Source organism: Colletes latitarsis, chromosome 7, assembly GCF_051014445.1.
Source record: "Colletes latitarsis isolate SP2378_abdomen chromosome 7, iyColLati1, whole genome shotgun sequence".
NCBI classification, from domain to species: domain Eukaryota; kingdom Metazoa; phylum Arthropoda; class Insecta; order Hymenoptera; family Colletidae; genus Colletes; species Colletes latitarsis.
Window position 1 is genome coordinate 18,664,030 of NC_135140.1, and position 18,196 is coordinate 18,682,225.

The window sequence follows — 18,196 nt, forward strand, 5'->3', positions numbered from 1 at the left end:
CTTACACGAAATAAACGATTTTTAAGGAATAAACACGTTTCTGTGATCTTTAGTATTATTGCAAAATAAAAAATATGTGAATGTTTTGTGTGCAATTTTCGAACCTGGTACACAAAGCTCGAGTCGGAAAAATGTCCATTTTTGAAACTTTCGAAACAGATAAAGAAAACAATTATCGTCATTTGTATTGAGATAAAAGCACACGAATGGTGCTATTGACTTTGGGTAATGCACAGAAACAAATAGAAATACGATTGTTATGAACACATTTTAAACATTCATACCTTTCGATCTCACGCATTCCTAAAGTTAAAATTATGATTTTTGGAATCTATTCGTCAAATTCTACCATATCTTGTAAAAATATTTTAATAATTCTTGGTCCGAGTCCAGATATTCTAAAATCACTATGTGCATCGTGCCAGACACGACAGGACATTTCTTAACCAAGAAATTGGTTTCCTTGGCTAAACTGCCGATAGGGGCCGACATTTTTTTTTACTGAAAATGAAATTTAAAAACACCCAGAAACACTACAGAACTGTTTTACCAATCACTTTTATGTTGATAACGTTAAAATTGAATCGTAGATCTTTTTCTATCTTACGTAAATCCTATCGAAAATACAGGCATAACCAAAGACGAACCAACAATTTAATAGAAGTGAAGTTCAACTCGCACAACAATTTATGTTACGCGAGATATACACACACTAATTAAATCATTTAATCCAGATTTAATAAAGAATATAACGAACCAATTAAACGTTCACTATACGAGATTGTCACGTAATCCGTCGATAACTTCAAGGATGGGTACTTATTTTTATTTGTTATCCGATTTATGTCAGTGTTATTTAAAAAATTTATTATTTGCAAAAATAATATCATAGAAAAAAATAAAAAAAAAATCTACAACGTATCTTTTTGACATGAAAATAAACAATGATAATGTATGATTTACAAATATACAAAGAGAATGCTAACAATTGAATCGCTTAACAACATGTACTTTTATTTCCTGAGGATTGGCATTTGCATTAACATTAAAATGTATCTTGCGAGATTTCGCGTCTGATAGCATCGAATTCCACATTGGATCTCTCTATAAAAAAATAATATTTATTCTATATTAGTAAACATGTCCCGTTAACTGCACGTTTTACGGTTTCGATGTTGCATCATCTTACCATAAAGACATTGAAATTACCGCACAGTATCAGACTGTGTTTCGCTCGCGTGAGAGCGACGCAAAGTCTTTGCCTATCGGATAAAAATCCGATCTTCTGACTTCGAACACACGACATAATAATAACATCGCGTTCCTGCCCCTGAAATCCATCAACTGTATTTACTTCGAACTTCATCTTTTTCTTAAGACTTTCCGACAACAAAGACATTCTGAAATCGTTAATATCTATAATTAGTACACACTGCAGGTTCGGCGGATACCGGTTTACCAAAGGACTTACTTTTCACTGATTTTCTCTTGTATTATAGATTTTTGATTGTTGTACGGCGTGAGAATGCCAACCGATATGCATTCCCACTTATCTAAATTGGCAAAAGAGAACATAGAGAAAATCATGTTGGCCACAAACTGCGCCTCGTCGGTATTCGAGAAATTGTCGTTGTTCTGGTTTGTTTTAATGTTCAGTATTCGATAGGCATGGAACGGGAAGGTTTCGTTTCGCGCTATGGCGGTTTTCAATTTACCGCCGTAAAAGAACTTATTTGGCCAAGAGGAGATCTCGTGCGGCATTCGATACTGTGTATCCAGCATGATGATAGGGTTAGTCGGGCAGAATTCAAAGGCGTTTTGCACGCGCGAGAAAATGGACTGATCCAGTCCCAATTTCTTTGCCTGTGGACTTAATATGGTAGCGGGTAACTGATTGGGATCGCCGACCAAGACCAGCGTAGACACGCCCAACATCAACGGTATCAAACTTTCTGCCTCGCAGCTTTGCGTAGCCTCGTCCACGATGCAAACAGATATCCTCCTTTTATCGGCCACGAAAACAGATTCCATTTGATTGTTATAGCAGGACGACAGCGTGCACGTTATTATATCAGCATGCGAAAGTACTCTGTTCTCCGCGGCGCGTTGTATCTTTGCTAGTTCCCTCGAATTTATTTCGTTCAACGGCCTACGACATTTCAGCAACTCGTACTTAGCAGTCACGTCCGCCAGCTTCATTCGAATGTGCCTGTGGTAAATCTCGTCCATCTTCTGAGTGTTCGCGATCTCGCATTTCAGAGCGTTCATTTTCGATTCCAAGAACGCCTTCTCTTCGTCCACGCTGTCCAGAGGAATGTTATTCGTGTTGGCCGTCGTTCTCTTGACCTCGCGTTTCGCAAGCTCGGTTACAGATATATCCTTCACGACCGGATGCATCACGTCCGACCTACCGATCCGTACCATCTTGAATCCTTTGTAGTTCACGTTTTTCATATTCGATCTGATTTGCAACAACCTCAGGGTAATTTCATCGATGGCAGCGTTCGACGGGGCGCACACCAATATCCTTAGAGGGCCAATGCTGTTCGCGTACCTGTTGTTTCCGTACAACACCTGCGTAACAATATTCGCGATTACTTTCGATTTACCAGTGCCTGGCGGTCCCTGAATGAAACACAGTTTCGCTTGTTTCTGCACTATGACGTTGGTTATCTTGTGAACGGCTTCCAGCTGTTTCTGGTTCAAATTGTCGCGTGTTATCATCACGTCCGACGCGGAGACGTTGGGCAAGTGGTACATTTCGATCTTCGGACTTAAAATGGCGGTCATCAGCGGCGAATTCGGTAGACATTCCAGCGCCCGAACCATTCGTAACGTAGAGCGCAAATAAGTCACCGCCCTAAGTCGTTGGACACGATTCACCAGAATATCTGGACCTAAGGGTTTCGTTATCATAGTGTACGTCAACAACACGTAAGGATTTTTTACATAATGCCTTAAATCTTTGTTGTAGTGCGTCCACGCCGTCAATATCGTTTGGTGGACGTCCATGACGTACGCGAATACTTTGTGAAAGGTCTGACCTTTCTCGTGATTTTTAACGTACTCGAAAAACACTAGGTCACCGTAAACGGGATGAGCCTGCCTCTGTATGTCCTCTTTCGTGGACAGTACCTCGAGCATCAGAGTGGTTAAATACACGTTCGGGGCCTTCATGTTCGTTTGGATGGAATTCTCGACTATGGAGCACATCAACGTGGGCCTTCTGAAGTCTTGCTCGATGTTCTGGAATTCTTTAGTTACCCCGTACCAAGTTTCCAACAACAGAAGGGGCGATATGACGCTGCAATATTCGTCGTACGATTTGTAATGCGTCAACATAACGTGCAACTCGTTGGTGTTCACAACGGGCGGCGTAGAATTTAAACGTTCCTGCTCCTCCAGCCAAACTGGATTCCAAGAGAAAATACGCAACAGAAATTCGTGTATCTTCTCGTTTTCCATCACCCTCCTCGATGCTCTGATCGGAGGTAGAGGAGCATCCTTGCCTTTGAGCTTCTTCAGAACGTTCGTCTCCTCGATTTCGTATACCCGTACGGTTTGTAAGACTGCGGAGAACGATACTCGTTTCTTTTTCATCTGACCCTGCAAATTACCGGTGGACGCGCAAGGCAGAGGTGATTTATCTTTATTTTCCGACAATTTTGCGACGGATTTGGGTCGTATTTTAAATCTATTCTTGCCAATTTCCGTCGCTTCTTGCATCCTTGTCGCCAACGAGGAATCTTCGATTATCTCTTGCGGCCTGGTAACTGTTTCTTTTGGAGTTTTACTACTTTTCTTTGGTATTTTGCCCAATTTATTCAGATCGATTAACGTCATCGACTGCATACGCATCGATAGTTTGTTGGTCGCGTTTTTACTTTTCTTGGATTCGACCACCTTCGACTTAACCGAAGTCGAGGCTTTTTCGGGCACTTCGGGCTTGGACGCAGAAATCGTGTCTTCCACGAGCAAGTCGCTTCGAGTCTTCAACGATACCTTCGCCTTTGGCTTCGTCGCGACACGTTTCTTCTCTTTATTGTTCTCCAACGACAATCGTCTCTCCTCCATGGCGATTTGTTTCAATTTCTTCTTCCTGTCGTCCGCTAACGCCCTCTTTTCTTCTTTGGTAAGAGGCGTGCTTGTTTTAATTTTACCGGGAGGCAGGCACTCGGCCCACTTGTGAAGCTTCCTCCGGTACACTTGATCTTTCGCGAACTCGTATTGTTCCAGTTTAGATTTTTCTTTCAATTCTTTCTTCTCCTTGGAAGTCAGCCTTTGTTTCGCGGGCTTCGGAGGGATTTGTTGCGCTTTGCTCGCGCTACTGCTTCGCCTTCTGATAGGCATATGACTGGGTTCTATCTGAGGTACTTTCCTCTCTAGCGATTTCTTCCTCATCGGCGTCGCAGGAGTTTCCGTGCTTCGATCCATCGAGAGATCTTTGTCTCTCGAAAATTTGAAAAATTTCTTATGAGTATTGCTAGAACACTCCACACTCTTTGCAACCTCGTCTCTAGAATCGATTTCCGTTCTCTCTAGGCACACACGCAACAAGCGCAGATCCTTCGAAGTATCCTTTTCCTGTGCAGGCTTCTCCGATTCTTTGTCAACTTTACTTCTCGTATCTACATCCGACTGCATTTTATTTACAGCCTCGTTCAAATCGTAAGCAGGCTCCTCGATATCGACGTTGCCCAATTCCAAGGCGTCCTTGTTTGAATTTGCATACTCATTTTTAATTTCTATATTTTCGCTATCATCGTTGAGCGTTTGACTACGAGACAGTCGCCGTAACCAATTATTGTCTTCGTCCTCGCTATCCGTTAGCGAAATAACTAAATCCTCGTCGTCCAGCCTCTTGAATCTCTCGCTGTCCGTTTCCGCGGGTTCCTCTTTAACTTCGGGTTTTATCGACGTGTTCATACCGAAACCAATATCAAACAACTGTGAACACGGGAATATATCGCACTCGCTGTCGCTTAAATTTACAACATCGACCTCCGAAAACTGCGTCTTCGGCTCTTGCTGTACCATCTTCAATTTGATTGGAGATATTGTCGTAGCGGAACTCTTAGTTGCACTATTCAAAATTGCCTCCTCGTCGTCGTCGGTTAACTGTATCTCATCTTCCAGTTTTATCATCGCGTCTCCATTGCATATGAACTTCGAACCTAGTGGAAGCACATATTCCGCTACGGCACTTTCGGCGGTAGGTTCGTTTGCATCGTGGCTCGACGTTACACTTTTATTTAAATTATTGCAAGTTTCGTTGCAACTGTTCGAGACTTTTTCCGGCTCAGTATTTACATTTTTCGTTTTTCTTTTGGATCGAGCACTACCAACATTGTGACTGTTCACCATGGGCTTCTGCACAGATCTCTGAACATCTTGAGCAGTACTTTTATTCGTTCGCTCCATATTTTTAGAAGCAACGACAGAATTCTCTTTCCCTTTACCCCTATTATTTAGATTACTCGATACGAGTAATTGTACATTTTCAGGATTTACAGGTTTGTTGGATTCCTCCTTGTGTTTCGCTACCGATTGGATCTGTCTTGTATCCTGTACACTATTACTTATTTTCAACATATCGTTATCTGTATGTTTATTTACATCTAACATATTAAATTCGGCGTTTCTTGTGACGATGTCACAACTGTCATTAACGTGCTTCGATGCGCTACTGTTCAACGAAACGTGGATGACTTCGATATCGCTAACGTCTGAAATTCCAATGTCGTCTCGTAAAATACGTTTCGATGTATACGGCGAAGTAAATAATGACGGTAACGTAATTACCTAAACTTTCCTCCTCTAAACTAGATTTCGCGTCCTCCAATTTCGGTATCTTATTCGGTATTTCTTTCGTATCGCTATTTTCTCGTTCCCTCTTACGTTTAACCGCAGCATCGAATTTTTCATTCGACGTGTAGCTTTCAGGCACATTTTTAATATTCAATACAGTTTTCGAAAGAATACTCGCGTCGTTACTATCTATCGTTCGTGGTTGCTAATGTTGTAACATGTAGAAAAAACCAATATGAATAGAATTTAATTCACGAATAAGAGTTTAGCTACGCAAAGAATTATTCCTTAATGTCATTAGATAATCAACTGTTGTAAATTGTTACCGTTATTATGTGTAATTTATATGCAAACATGGACTTGTCGTATGTATTTAACTGTGGGCAGCCAATCCCAATAATGTCATTCACATGTAACTGAATTGTCTGAAGTGGCTGTTGGACAACTCCATTTATGAACAAACCATTAGCACTCTAAAATAACGATAGACTGTTATAAATAATCTGTTGCATCTGTATGCAAATATAATAAATACATTAGACTGCCTGTGGTGTGAACATTAGTATACCTTTAGATCTGTAACGTACAGCCCATCTCTGTTGTGAAAAAAAATACAATGATGACGGGAAACTGTCAAGCTAAGACATACTATTTCATTGTCTTTAGCTCTACCGCAGGTATACTGAAAATAAATCCCTTTTATGAGAAGAAATGTTCTACTATTGCAAAAAAACTACGTGAAACGAACTTTCGAAGAATATATTAAAAGGTATTAGAGAACAAATAATAATTCTAGAGAAAGAACGTTTCAGCAGATATCATTTTCGTCGCAAAAATTTCAAAAATAAACTTGGAACACGTACTGTATGGTATAATTTATCGAGGGAAATCCTGTCTGGAATATTAATTCGTTCCAATACGAATCGACAATTGGTTTCAGTGGTCATTTTCCTAAAATAATCGGCTTGTTTAGAAATCTACTGTTTATTAACCTGTTCCCTACTAATCCGAGTGCACTTCATGGAACTTTCTTTTATCGTCTTCGATACGTACGAATCTTGATATATATTAGTTTACATATTGCTTAACGATATCATACTTTAGCGAAACTGTCATTCTAATCAAACTGTCATTTTAAATAGATAAATATACTTTGAACAATTCATGAAAACTGTATCGAACACATGAGTCACTGACGTTTACCGCTCTTTGAGATTCAATTTACACATTAAACATTTGTTGGTTAGGTTCGAACCAGTAAACTTTGTAGCCATCTAGTGGTTATGTGAGCTAACTATAATTTACACTAGTAACATACATGGCGTAATCGAGCTAGGGAATTATCTTAATTGGACTATTTTTATATGGTTTTTCTCACTTTACGGGATTAAGGAACAGCTTCTCGAACATTCTTAGAATTTCCAACTATTCTTCATCAAAATACGCGTCGTTTGCCTTTTTGAACTTTAAAATCGTCCAATCCGTTCAGAAGTTATGACGTCTTAAAGATTCGCATGAAATTTCAGCGAATCATTTCTGGTCACACATTATATTTTCAGAAAGGAATTTTTTTCTCGAAAGTGGTTAGAATTTCGGGGGTATGTCTATTTACCAAAACTGATTGTAATTGACCCCCGCAACCGAAAATAATTTTTCCAGAACGATTTGAAATTTTTTTTTTTCGTCGAAAAATTTCACACATATTCGAATTTTTTTCTCGAAAATGGTTAGGATTTCAGGGGTATGTCTATTCACCAAAAATGGTTGTAATTAACCCCCGCAACCGAAAATAATTTTTTCAGAACAATTTGAAATTTTTTTTTTTCGTCGAAAAATTTCACACCTATTCGAATTTTTTTCTCGAAAATGGTTAGGATTTCAGGGGTATGTCTATTCACCAAAAATGGTTGTAATTAACCCCCGCAACCGAAAATAATTTTTCCAGAACAATTTGAAATTTTTTTTTTTCGTCGAAAAATTTCACACCTATTCGAATTTTTTTCTCGAAAATGGTTAGGATTTCAGGGGTATGTCTATTCACCAAAAATGGTTGTAATTAACCCCCGCAACCGAAAATAATTTTTCCAGAACAATTTGAAATTTTTTTTTTTCGTCGAAAAATTTCACACTTATTCGAATTTTTTTCTCGAAAATGGTTAGGATTTCAGGGGTATGTCTATTCACCAAAAATGGTTGTAATTGACCCCCGCAACCGAAAATAATTTTTCCAGAACGATTTGAAATTTTTTTTTTTCGTCGAAAAATTTCACACCTATTCGAATTTTTTTCTCGAAAATGGTTAGGATTTCAGGGGTATGTCTATTCACCAAAAATGGTTGTAATTGACCCCCGCAACCGAAAATAATTTTTTCAGAACGATTTGAAATTTTTTTTTTTCGCCGAAAAATGTCTGTACCCAATATGTAGTACTCGTCTTTAAATGCATATAACTTTTGATAAATTTAATTCCCACATTTAAATTTGATATTTCTGACAAATCCTACCACTACGATACATCCCTGGCTAATCCTTAAGAATTATTACAGGATCTGCAGATATACAACGGATAATACGCGAGAAACAACGTGTAAAGTATCGAACCGTCGGTGTGAGATACTATTTTCAGATTTTATGCTTTTTGGGATCACGAACTGCTCGACATTGCGAAAGAAGGACGACCAGTTTGAACGTAATGCCCGGCAGACTGTTCACTTTCGGTTTCGTCGATGGGAAAGGGGTTCTCAGTGGGTGGGAGAAGCAGAGGGAGATCAGAAACGAACAGTAACGAAAGAACGATAATTGAGTGTCCCATATAGAGGAACGTATTGTTTTAACACAACATGACATCAATTATTCAATGACTATAGTATGCTGAATTACATCGGTGTTTTAATTAGTCGAGACGACTCTCTCAGTCAATGTCCACTCATGCAATCGAGAGATTCGTTATGAAAGTTTTAATTTCGTCTTTTAAATTGCTGGGTAAAATGATATCTGTTGCCGAAGTATAATAATTATATTTAATTATTATTTTTCCGCTACATCTGACAAATTATATCGGAAAGACATTTAGTTATTGTTCTTCCGTACGACATGTTTTGAGTGACGTAAGTTTAACGATTCAGTTCCGTTTCAACTTCGTTTCTCCTCGACGTTATGTTTATCCTTTTGCTTTTTCAGCTTTGACCAATTAATTCTTAAAATGCCGGCGTTCAAACCATTAAAAATGTATCATCTTTTTTATTTAACTTCTGGCACAAACCATCAATTTCAAATCAAGGTTTTTGTCCCTCTACTATCTAAGTTATGTTACGCGTTGAGTCAAGGGTGTCACCAACCTAATATTTAAATATAATGGCACATTCTACCCAATAATCGTGGTATATTATACTTTACGAGTTCATTTTGATATAAGTTTATCAACGAACACGTCATTAAATATCTTTTAAATCAGAGATATACTAAATTACGTTCGCTGAGAATTAATTAAAAGACGTCAACAGTCTCGTATACGAACTCAATATCGTGTTTTATCCAATAATCATGGTACATTAAACGTTATGAAGCCGTCTCGTGAATAATCAGATCAACGTATACGCCATTAATTGGACGCTGCGCTATTAAACAGTGACACGATCGCCTTGGAAATTTCGAAAACCCGCGATCAAGCTCGTAACTGTTCGTACGAGTTTTTTCGGGCACAATTAGTGGGTTCGCCGCGCGTCGTTTCTCCAGCAACGCGCACTTAATGCGATCAATTCTGATTAAAACATCGGTCCACGTCCGTGAGTTGTGCTTTTTTTTTCGCGACGGTTACGAAAAGCGAATACGAAATTGATCGTTTGTTCCTGGAGGCGCGGAGTTAGCGAAATAAAAACTATAGAGGACCGTGTTCGGTGAGTTAGGGTGCTCGTATGTTAACGTTGCGCAAGATTATCATCTCGATCGAAGGAACGGTTAAAATTCGATCGTCACTCCCTCGATTCGCTCGACCTTGTTACACATGGACGTTGAGCAAGATCGAACAGCATCGAACAGCATCGAGCATCGCCCAAAACAACACTGTCGAAGGCGGTTACGAACATTATTCATACTTTACAGTCAACGTGTCGATACCCGTAATGAGAATATCCATAATCGCGCCAAGTAAATCATTTTCGATGCGCGTGCACTCGGTGCTCGATGATCCTTGACCGATTTCATCTGCATACGGGGTGACGCAGAAGTAGCTGGGTGGCTAATTGCCGAATAACTTCGGGCTTAATTGCGTAACCGGTTAATTGTAATTCGTAATTCTCGGTCGCCTTGTAATTTTTCACGGTGTTAAAATTGACCCGTAAGAACTTGTTTAAGGCGAATGCGGGGTACAGTGTCAAGGCCCACGCTGGGCGGGCCCCTCGCGCGATGGCGTGACAAAAGAATATTGCAAATTAAAATTTATTCCTTTGGTTAGGCAGAAAGTAGTAAACTACTAGTTTTTTTTTTATTATTTGACCCTGAATTATTAATTAAATAAACGCTGGGTACAGTGTCGGGGCCCGCTTGGGTGGGCCCACTAGCGATGACGCGGCGAATTAAGAGAATAATTTGAAAAAAAATTGTTGAGAAATCTGGCATTTTAAAATGAATTTATTCCTCGCAGACCCGCCCCTAATAATCCTGACAGTTTATTTCGTACGTTTTATATAAAAAAGGACTGGACTCGATAATATATACACAACTCAACCTGAAACCCACATTCACGACTACGTAAAAATTTCACGTCTTTCTGGTAGACTTTGCATCGCAAACAGGGCCACTAAAATCGGCCTTTTTCGACGTAAAATTTTAGAAATTCGGTTCTTTCTAATTTCGTCGACGTGAAAAGATTTATTTGCTGGGAAATTAGGAGTTATTCTTTATCGAAAACGTCAACACGGTGGTTTCTGGCTTTCATCGCTGGGATTAGGTAAAATTGCAGAATTTCGTGCAATCAGAAAACGATTCTTTTCTCTTTTTTTCTTTACGCGAACTCAATGTTCGCGTAATGTCAGTGTCAACGCTCCGCGAGTGTTGAATTTTACACGGTCCGTACGACACAAACGCGACACGAATATCAATCAAATTCTAGAAGCGCATCGACCCAGTTGACTTCACTGTTTTCACTTTCGAGCTCCCATAATTCTTTGCCATTCAAAAATTGTATAACGTCGCTTATCGAAAGCCACATCTACATACTATGCTTAAAAAGTAGCGCGTTAACAAAACAAGAAATCAACTTTAATGGTCTCGCAATCGGAGTCGAACATAGTCATTCGTTTCAGCGTGGTTCGATTTCTCTGAGATAAGAGGAGAGCATACAGGAGTCTCGATTAGCTGTCAATAATGGGCCCATTCCATCGATTACGAAATAGATTAATTAATGAACTACGTTACGATATTCGCGTTTGCCAGCTCCAGCGACGGAGCAAAGTTTTGTCGAATTAAACACGTGGAGGAACGATGTAGATCGACCTAATTTTGATCGGCTTCGAGTCTTTGTTCGGATGGGAGGGATACCGGAACGACGATTTTGTGAGGTGGGGCCCCCGTTGGTACCACATCGCCGTATAAGTAAGGCCCGCTGCCACCGACAGAACACAGTCTTCCACCCCATCGTTGATTCGGCTTCTCGACCATCAAGGTAACCCAACTTCCAAAACCTATCGAAAATGCGGAATTAAAATTCTATTCAGAAAAGTAACTTCGATGATCCAGTATGCGTTAATTATAAATCTCGAATTGTGGATAATTAGTAAAATTTCACTCTATAACTTGAGTGATACCAAGTGTTTCAGATCTAAGTTTGCCCAAGTCTCTTTTTCTAAAATTCGAACTATAGCACGCCTTTAAATACATAGCAAAATTAACAGGTATCGGCAACATGTGCCATAATTAGGAAGATATTACTCTATAGCTTCGAATAGTACCTCAAAAACCAAGTGTTTCAGATCTAAGTTTGCCCAAGTCTCTTTTCCTAGAATTCGAACTATAGCACGCCTTCATAATCTCGATCTAACCAAATGCACAGCAAAATTGGACACATTCTCGTTGACCACTAACGAATAAAAATTTCAAATGAACGTCCAGACGTTCCATTGTTTCCCAACTCTGATAAATAATCGAAGCTAATGTTGGACGTTGTTGGACTTAATCCAGGATGCAATTTGGATTGATATTCGTGACGGTGGCAGCGGCGCTGCTGCAGAGTAGCCACTGCAGCCAAGTGTCCGTCCAGATGCCCTACTTGAGCCCAGCTGGAGTGACTTACATCAACAACGTGGACCCTCAAGGACTCACTTACTCGTTCCCTGCCAATTTGGAGGCTCGCCATGTCGGATACGCTCACGCCCAGGTGCCTGCAGTCGCCGCCGTGCCTTTCGTCAAGCACGTGCCGACTGTCTCTCATGTTCCGGTTACCAAGATCGAGGCACAGCCTGTCGTTCTCGAGAAACAGTTGGACGTAGTGAAACCGGCCGTGTCAACACGGAAATTCGAGGTGGGTGGTCCCTTCTTCGGACGATAGGATCCTCCACTAGTCGCCATTTTAGCTGATTTTCCATCCAATCGCTGAAATCAAACAGAGCAATACCTAAATCCCTTTGTTAAAATGGAAGAAACCTGCTAATCATTGCACTGACCTCTTAATAACGGGCATTGTTCCCTGTCAGGTACGCCGTCCAGCGATCCAAAAGCAATTCTACGACATCGAGGAGCGAGTGGTTGTCCGTCCAGCTGGATCAGCCGTGGTCGAATTAGACCAACCGACTTCGAAGATTCAGAGAGGACCAGCACTGATCCAGCCTCTGTACCCGTATCAGTTGCAGCAGGCTGAAGGAGCCTACAGCTTTGGCCCCTCGACCATTGCCCCGCCACTGTCCCCCTCCACCCCGAGCCCCAATGGCGGAGAAGAAGGCGTTGTTGTGGAGAATCCCGATTTCCGTAAATTCCAGGACCAGGTACCTTTCTTAATTCTTTTAGGAGAGATTATTTAACACTCTCAAATGAGTCCCTAGGTCAGAATTTGTTCTGGTATCTAAGTTAAGAAGCAAAAACTTAGCCCTAGATAGATAAAATCGACAATTGCTTGTCCAGATCCGCATGCCCAGCCCCCAAGTGAGCACCAGCTCGAACGGAGCGTCGAACGAACCTTTCGTTGCCCATGACCCGTCACCCAGCGTCATCGTCAGCCCGCAGTCCACACCCGAGGAGGACAAGAACAACCAGAACAGACTGATCGAGCTGCTCACCGCGCGAGGCAACGTCGCTGAGGTGAATTAACAAATTACCATAAGGATAATTGACTCGTCGACGGTTCAGTGGACCAAAACCCAACGCAAACATGTTCTTGTAGGTTGGATTCGGTCGCAATGGACTCGCGAGACCCGGATTGGAGGAGGCTGGACGCGTAAAAGGCCGTGTACTTTCCGCCACCCCCGCCCCCGATAATGTTGAACCTGCCGACGAGCGCGTCTCTACGCGTCGCGTCGTCCTCACCAGACCGATCGAGACCTTCCAGGAAGTAAATGTCGTGGAACCAGCGACGAAGATCGAAAGGGTCTCCGTGCAACATCCGACGCTCATCAAAACCGCCCGTTTGGATCATGTTCAGGTTCACGGTTCCTACCCGGTCGTTGGAAAGGCGCTGACACCCACGCTGGCTCACGCCTCCATTCCAGTTTACCAGAAGACCCTCTCGCCAGCTTACGGATACTACCAATAAATCGACTCGCCCCCTCCCCCCATTATTGTTTCTCTATGCTGGTACAATAGTATAAAAATCGCCATGTATCCCTAACATTAGCCCTCGCTAGTTAGAGGTCACGTGACATCGATGTCCTAGCGTAATTCCTATATTTCTGAGAAATTCCTATGAATGCTTTAACGGTACTGAGAATTTTGCACCTTAGAATTGTAACTGCAGTTGAAAACCTGTTCTTGCAACTACGGAAAACCATGTACTTGTGCCATCTTCGGAGAGATTAGGCTCGTCAGTTTGCAATGTTTGATGAATACAAGTTTAACACTCGCGTAAATGTCTGAAGAGAAAAATCAAATTTGTTTTATCGTTGACCATTGTAACTTTACTCTCGCAGGTGTACAAAATCCTGACAATGTAATTGGTCGAGTGGAAATTTGTAATCGACAGCGTACGAATATGTTTACCCCACTGTAACTTTTGTACTTGCATAGATGAGTTTTGTATTGTGAAAGGTATTTATATAAAAAAAAAAATGGAAATTAAGTTATATGTTTGGATATTTTCATTGAAAATCCTGTTTAGGAAGATTATTTATTACCTGAGCGAAACGAGAATTAAATTTGCAATTGCTGGGGTCAATTATACTATATAAAACCCATAAGACTTCGCGTGAATCACGCGACTACCAAAGTGCTTCGCCGTTTCTACGCTGGAGGTGCTAGCAGTAGGGAGGACAACTACTTTTTCATCTACTGTACAAGATTGTCCAAAGAACTTCTGGAATATTAAACATATTTCGTTCCTTGATTTATTTATTCCAGTTCGTCTACAAATTTTTAAACGCCCTATACAGTAAAATATACTTTGCCATGACTACTACTTAAAGCCATTATTCACTATACGAGAGACGAATTAATGATTACGCGTGAAGATGAAGTCGAAATGAAATGTACGTTGAGTAATTACACGTTTGTCGTCGTTAATATGCGACATGAATCTTCAGTGGTCATTCGTGTAGTAAAAAAAAGGCTGTATAAATTAAGCGTATAATTGATTATGCGGAATACGAGACGAACACGGATGAAAAATATGAAGTTCCTTGTCTCAAGTACACGGTCACGCATTCTTATATGCATAAACGCCTGTCGCCAGCCTCTTTTTTACAGCGTCTTCCAATGAATTATAGCCATGCATTATTCACAATGGCAAAGAAAGTAACAACTTCCTGAAACAGGCGAGTCAATTCCGACAAGGGTAACCACTGCCTCCGGGCACAGCCTATAAGGACGTAACATTGACCCAAATACCACGGAGTATCCGTTCCCTTGTCTTATTTAACTGGCTCAAACTGGCCACAGTAACTTCAAACTACAATCTGAGCTTAGCTTGAATCGTCGAAACAAAATAAAGCTCTCGAATATTCAAGTAATTTCCCTCCATTTTCAAAGTAACAGAACTAAAAAGAAATTCGTTATTTTGTTGAATATCTGTTTAGCAAAGGTGGTTTGGTATCACAAGCTGCATACGTTCGTGAATATGGTAGCAGTTTAACCTGGATCCGACTCACGGCGAAGAAACACGACCGCATACGCGCGACGCATAAACCGGAAAACCGTGGCTGACGAAAAAGTTCGCGAGAACCTGCGTGGGCGGTTGAAACTCACCGGGCGATACGAAGGCACGTAACAGTTTAGTGAACCCTCGACGATTCGTTAAACGGTCTGAGTTAGGCCACGACACTCTGAACCCAAGGTATTATGTCAAAAAGAAATTCAAGACTTCACAGTATGTCAAAATCGCGTACCACCCCGCTTTCAAGTGAGTTTTACTTGAAAATTGTTATCTTCCCCGCTTTCAAGTGACAATTCTTTTCACACTGGACTCGAGTAATTGATTAAAAATTAAAGTTGCTATCTACCCCGCTTACAAGTGAAGTATCGTTTCATTCGTATTCGAGATAAAAATCGCTACCTACCCCGCTTTCAAGTGACAATTCTCTTCACATTGGATTCGAGTAATTGATTAAAAATTGAAGTTGCTATCTACCCCGCTTAGAAGTGAAGAATCGTTTCATTCGTATTCGAGATAAAAATCGCTACCTAACCCGCTTTCAAGCGAATCGACGGAGACTTATACCCAACGCTACGATGAATCGAAAGAAAGGATTGCGACGCACGAGGAACGAGCAAAATTCTGATCACAACAGACGAAATACTTTGTCCCCGGACACGTACGAACTTTACACCTATAAAATTTCACGGCGTGCGTTGACTCGCGCCGCGGCGAGCTACTTTAAGAGCCACTTTTAAGAAATTCGTAGTGTCCCATCCGAACGTGAAAAGTGAAACGAGTTTCGGAATCCAGACCGAACGATTTACTGGCCCCTTACGTTTTATGGATCTTTAATGCAGCGCACTCTCGACTTTTAATACTGTTCGCGCAATAGCGCTCCGGTGAAACGTAATCCGATTGATGGTCGGAGAGTGTGGTTACCGGGTAATGGATTTGGCGACTACGCTTATGGATAAATTGATTAGTAAAAGCAATCGTGATCGAAAGTTTGGGCAAAAGTAACATGGCTTCGTGGGAGGACAGATTGTGCGGTCATTTATTCGACCTTGTGGTGACCTTGATGACGTTTCGCAAACTTTTTCAGAGGACTGTAATCTTGTAAATATAATTTACAGGTAATTCACGAGCACACCGTATATTACCAACAATGTACGAATCACTCTCGCTCGGTAATTCTAGTTACAACTATCAAATGATGCTTGACCCCAAACTCATGGACAGCAGCGTGTGTGTCACGCTAGTATTATATTATACACTAATAACGTCGTTATACAAGATGTTGCAAAACAGGGTTCCAGTCTTCGAAGCTATCACATATACCGAGCAAGCGTAATATTAAAATAATCGAAAACTAAACAAATTATGCTCCTTTTTGATATGCCAAGTGGCAAGGAAATCTTCGCAGACTATTTTTCCTTGGGTTTCCCGGCGATCCAAATTTTGGACCATTTTGTTTAACAGCCTGTAGGCGTGTAACCGCGAACCGGAACGAATAAAAGAATCGCCCAAGAGGGGAAGGTCATGAAATGAACTGACGATAGTCGAACGAAGGGATCTTCACCCTTGAAACTGTTTTAAAGAGAAACAGTGGCCTTGCTCGGCAGTCGTAAGACCGACAGAAGGACCACAAGCTAGGCAATGACCAAGAAACGTCGAATGGTAAACCTCAGCACGAGAGCCGCCGACCAACCGCTATATAAGTAACACTGTGACGGATCTCGAATTCAGTTAGACACGAACAAGAGCAATAACTAGATCCTTTCGAGTCGGGTTATCGAGTGACCGATAGGTGAGTGCTGGAAAAGACGGAATTTCCCGACACACGGGTGATTTTGTGTGGACGTGGATGGACCGCGACGGGGACACCACGTATCCCGTGGATCGCGGAAGTTCGATGAACCGCGAGGATGTTTCGCGGAAAAGCACGAAAGGATAATGTGTCGCATTGTACTACGCGAGAGAAAGTCGCTTTTGCGTTTGCACCAACTTTTTGTTCTTGCACGGCATCGATCGAACCTCGTTTGCATAACTACAGGGGACTAGGATCACCGTCGAGTGAAAATTTCGTTCGTTAGAAAGAAATACTCCGATTTGTGGTTTCTAATATTCAGAGATTGTTCGTTTCTTGGGAAAGTAGCGGCGGAGATTGATGTAATATTAATTCGTGGTGATTCGAACGCTTGGTAAGAGCATGAATTCTACGTGAAATTGTTTAAAACGAGCGACCAAACGGGTATTTCGAGTAGGTATCTTGACGATAGTTCGCGCGAATTTTGCTTCGGTTTACAATGTGAATAACGTGAATATTATGGTGAAATCAATGAACTTCGGTCTAATTTAGAAATAAAGTAACGATTTTGTTAGGGTGCATCTCTCGATCGAAATAGGTATGCATAAAACCGAGGTTGAAATAGTGTTAAAAAGAGTCTTATCCTTTTCCAGAATCGTTATCGAAAGTAACATTTCAGAAGATGAATACGATTGTTGTGCTCGTCGCCATTGCGGGAATATGCACGGCTGCGCCACAATATTATCTTCCTTCCGGAGCCGTGTACCCACATCCGGCCAATTTGCTAACCTCAGCGCTAGAGGACACTTTGCCCAACCACCTGCGGAACGATTTCTACAAAAATCCCAGAATCGCAGCCAGGCTGGCGCAGGAATCGTGGTTTATTAATAAAGAAATGCAGGTAAATTTTACCAACCTTACACCACGATAAACTACCCTAATAGTTTACATCGCGCAAATATTATTAATACCGCGTTCTTATTCCAGGTAATCGATCGCGACACAGATAAAATTCCACGTGAAAAAATCTACAACGTTCTCCACAATGCAGGATTCGTGCAAAAATAAGTATAGAATAATAAATAATTATCGGCGTATCAACGATTTCATACAACTTGTACAGCAACCCTTTTATTGTTCCTTCATCTCCATGTTGATAGAACGAAGATACATTCACCATAATTTATTTTATTTAATATTTATTACGTTTAAATAAATTTAGACACTGGACAATTATACGAGTTACTGTAGTACATTTTGTAGTTGAATTGATTGTTAATGAATTAGGAAATACATTGTTTTTCAAA

General features: G+C 41.0%; 3 protein-coding genes and 1 long non-coding RNA gene across 7 annotated transcripts; 2 read left to right on the plus strand and 2 right to left on the minus strand.

Moving 5' to 3' along the window:
- Positions 1–65: 65 nt before the first annotated feature.
- Setx (probable helicase senataxin) lies at positions 66–6,992 on the minus strand. Of its 2 annotated transcripts, XM_076767993.1 has the most exons (8): positions 6,862–6,975; positions 6,672–6,759; positions 6,377–6,490; positions 6,135–6,281; positions 5,803–6,013; positions 1,472–5,726; positions 1,190–1,400; positions 66–1,104 (listed from the first exon to the last, which is right to left on the minus strand). In XM_076767993.1, exons 2-8 carry the CDS (start codon positions 6,753–6,755, stop codon positions 982–984), a joined length of 5,145 nt encoding a protein of 1,714 aa, XP_076624108.1. In that variant the 5' UTR covers positions 6,756–6,759; positions 6,862–6,975; the 3' UTR covers positions 66–981. The 2 variants fall into 2 exon arrangements, with proteins under 2 accessions (XP_076624108.1, XP_076624107.1); XM_076767992.1 differs by having other exon boundaries at positions 6,672–6,992.
- Positions 6,993–9,181: 2,189 nt separating this feature from the next.
- On the minus strand, positions 9,182–12,591 carry LOC143343840 (uncharacterized). Its single transcript, XR_013080018.1, has 3 exons — positions 12,468–12,591; positions 12,131–12,396; positions 9,182–11,489 (listed from the first exon to the last, which is right to left on the minus strand). It is a non-coding gene; the product is annotated as an uncharacterized LOC143343840 (long non-coding RNA).
- On the plus strand, positions 11,987–13,710 carry LOC143343230 (uncharacterized). Its single transcript, XM_076767903.1, has 4 exons — positions 11,987–12,325; positions 12,498–12,785; positions 12,922–13,098; positions 13,181–13,710. Exons 1-4 carry the CDS (start codon positions 11,987–11,989, stop codon positions 13,547–13,549), a joined length of 1,173 nt encoding a protein of 390 aa, XP_076624018.1. The 3' UTR covers positions 13,550–13,710.
- A 2,988-nt stretch (positions 13,711–16,698) lies between these two features.
- On the plus strand, positions 16,699–18,016 carry LOC143343274 (uncharacterized). 3 transcript variants are annotated; one of them, XM_076768009.1, is made up of 3 exons: positions 16,699–16,889; positions 17,569–17,790; positions 17,877–18,016. In XM_076768009.1, exons 2-3 carry the CDS (start codon positions 17,572–17,574, stop codon positions 17,955–17,957), a joined length of 300 nt encoding a protein of 99 aa, XP_076624124.1. In that variant the 5' UTR covers positions 16,699–16,889; positions 17,569–17,571; the 3' UTR covers positions 17,958–18,016. The 3 variants fall into 3 exon arrangements, with proteins under 3 accessions (XP_076624124.1, XP_076624122.1, XP_076624123.1); XM_076768007.1 differs by having other exon boundaries at positions 16,704–16,889; positions 17,543–17,790; XM_076768008.1 differs by lacking the exon at positions 16,699–16,889 and adding an exon at positions 16,933–17,487.
- Positions 18,017–18,196: the final 180 nt, after the last annotated feature.

What these genes read in the sequence shown, in the direction of transcription:
- LOC143343230 (XM_076767903.1), top strand. Translation starts at nt 11,987, where the DNA reads ATGCAATTTGGATTGATATTCGTGACGGTGGCAGCGGCGCTGCTGCAG. An exon ending in TGTCAACACGGAAATTCGAG is followed by an intron (nt 12,326 to 12,497) that starts GTGGGTGGTCCC and finishes GTTCCCTGTCAG; the next exon opens with GTACGCCGTCCAGCGATCCA. An exon ending in TCCGTAAATTCCAGGACCAG is followed by an intron (nt 12,786 to 12,921) that starts GTACCTTTCTTA and finishes TTGCTTGTCCAG; the next exon opens with ATCCGCATGCCCAGCCCCCA.
- LOC143343274 (XM_076768009.1), top strand. Translation starts at nt 17,572, where the DNA reads ATGAATACGATTGTTGTGCTCGTCGCCATTGCGGGAATATGCACGGCT. An exon ending in TTATTAATAAAGAAATGCAG is followed by an intron (nt 17,791 to 17,876) that starts GTAAATTTTACC and finishes TTCTTATTCCAG; the next exon opens with GTAATCGATCGCGACACAGA.
- Setx (XM_076767992.1), bottom strand. Translation starts at nt 6,755, where the DNA reads ATGACCACTGAAACCAATTGTCGATTCGTATTGGAACGAATTAATATT. An exon ending in TCGATAAATTATACCATACA is followed by an intron (nt 6,491 to 6,671) that starts GTACGTGTTCCA and finishes ATTTATTTTCAG; the next exon opens with TATACCTGCGGTAGAGCTAA. An exon ending in GTAATTTCAATGTCTTTATG is followed by an intron (nt 1,105 to 1,189) that starts GTAAGATGATGC and finishes ATTTTTTTATAG; the next exon opens with AGAGATCCAATGTGGAATTC.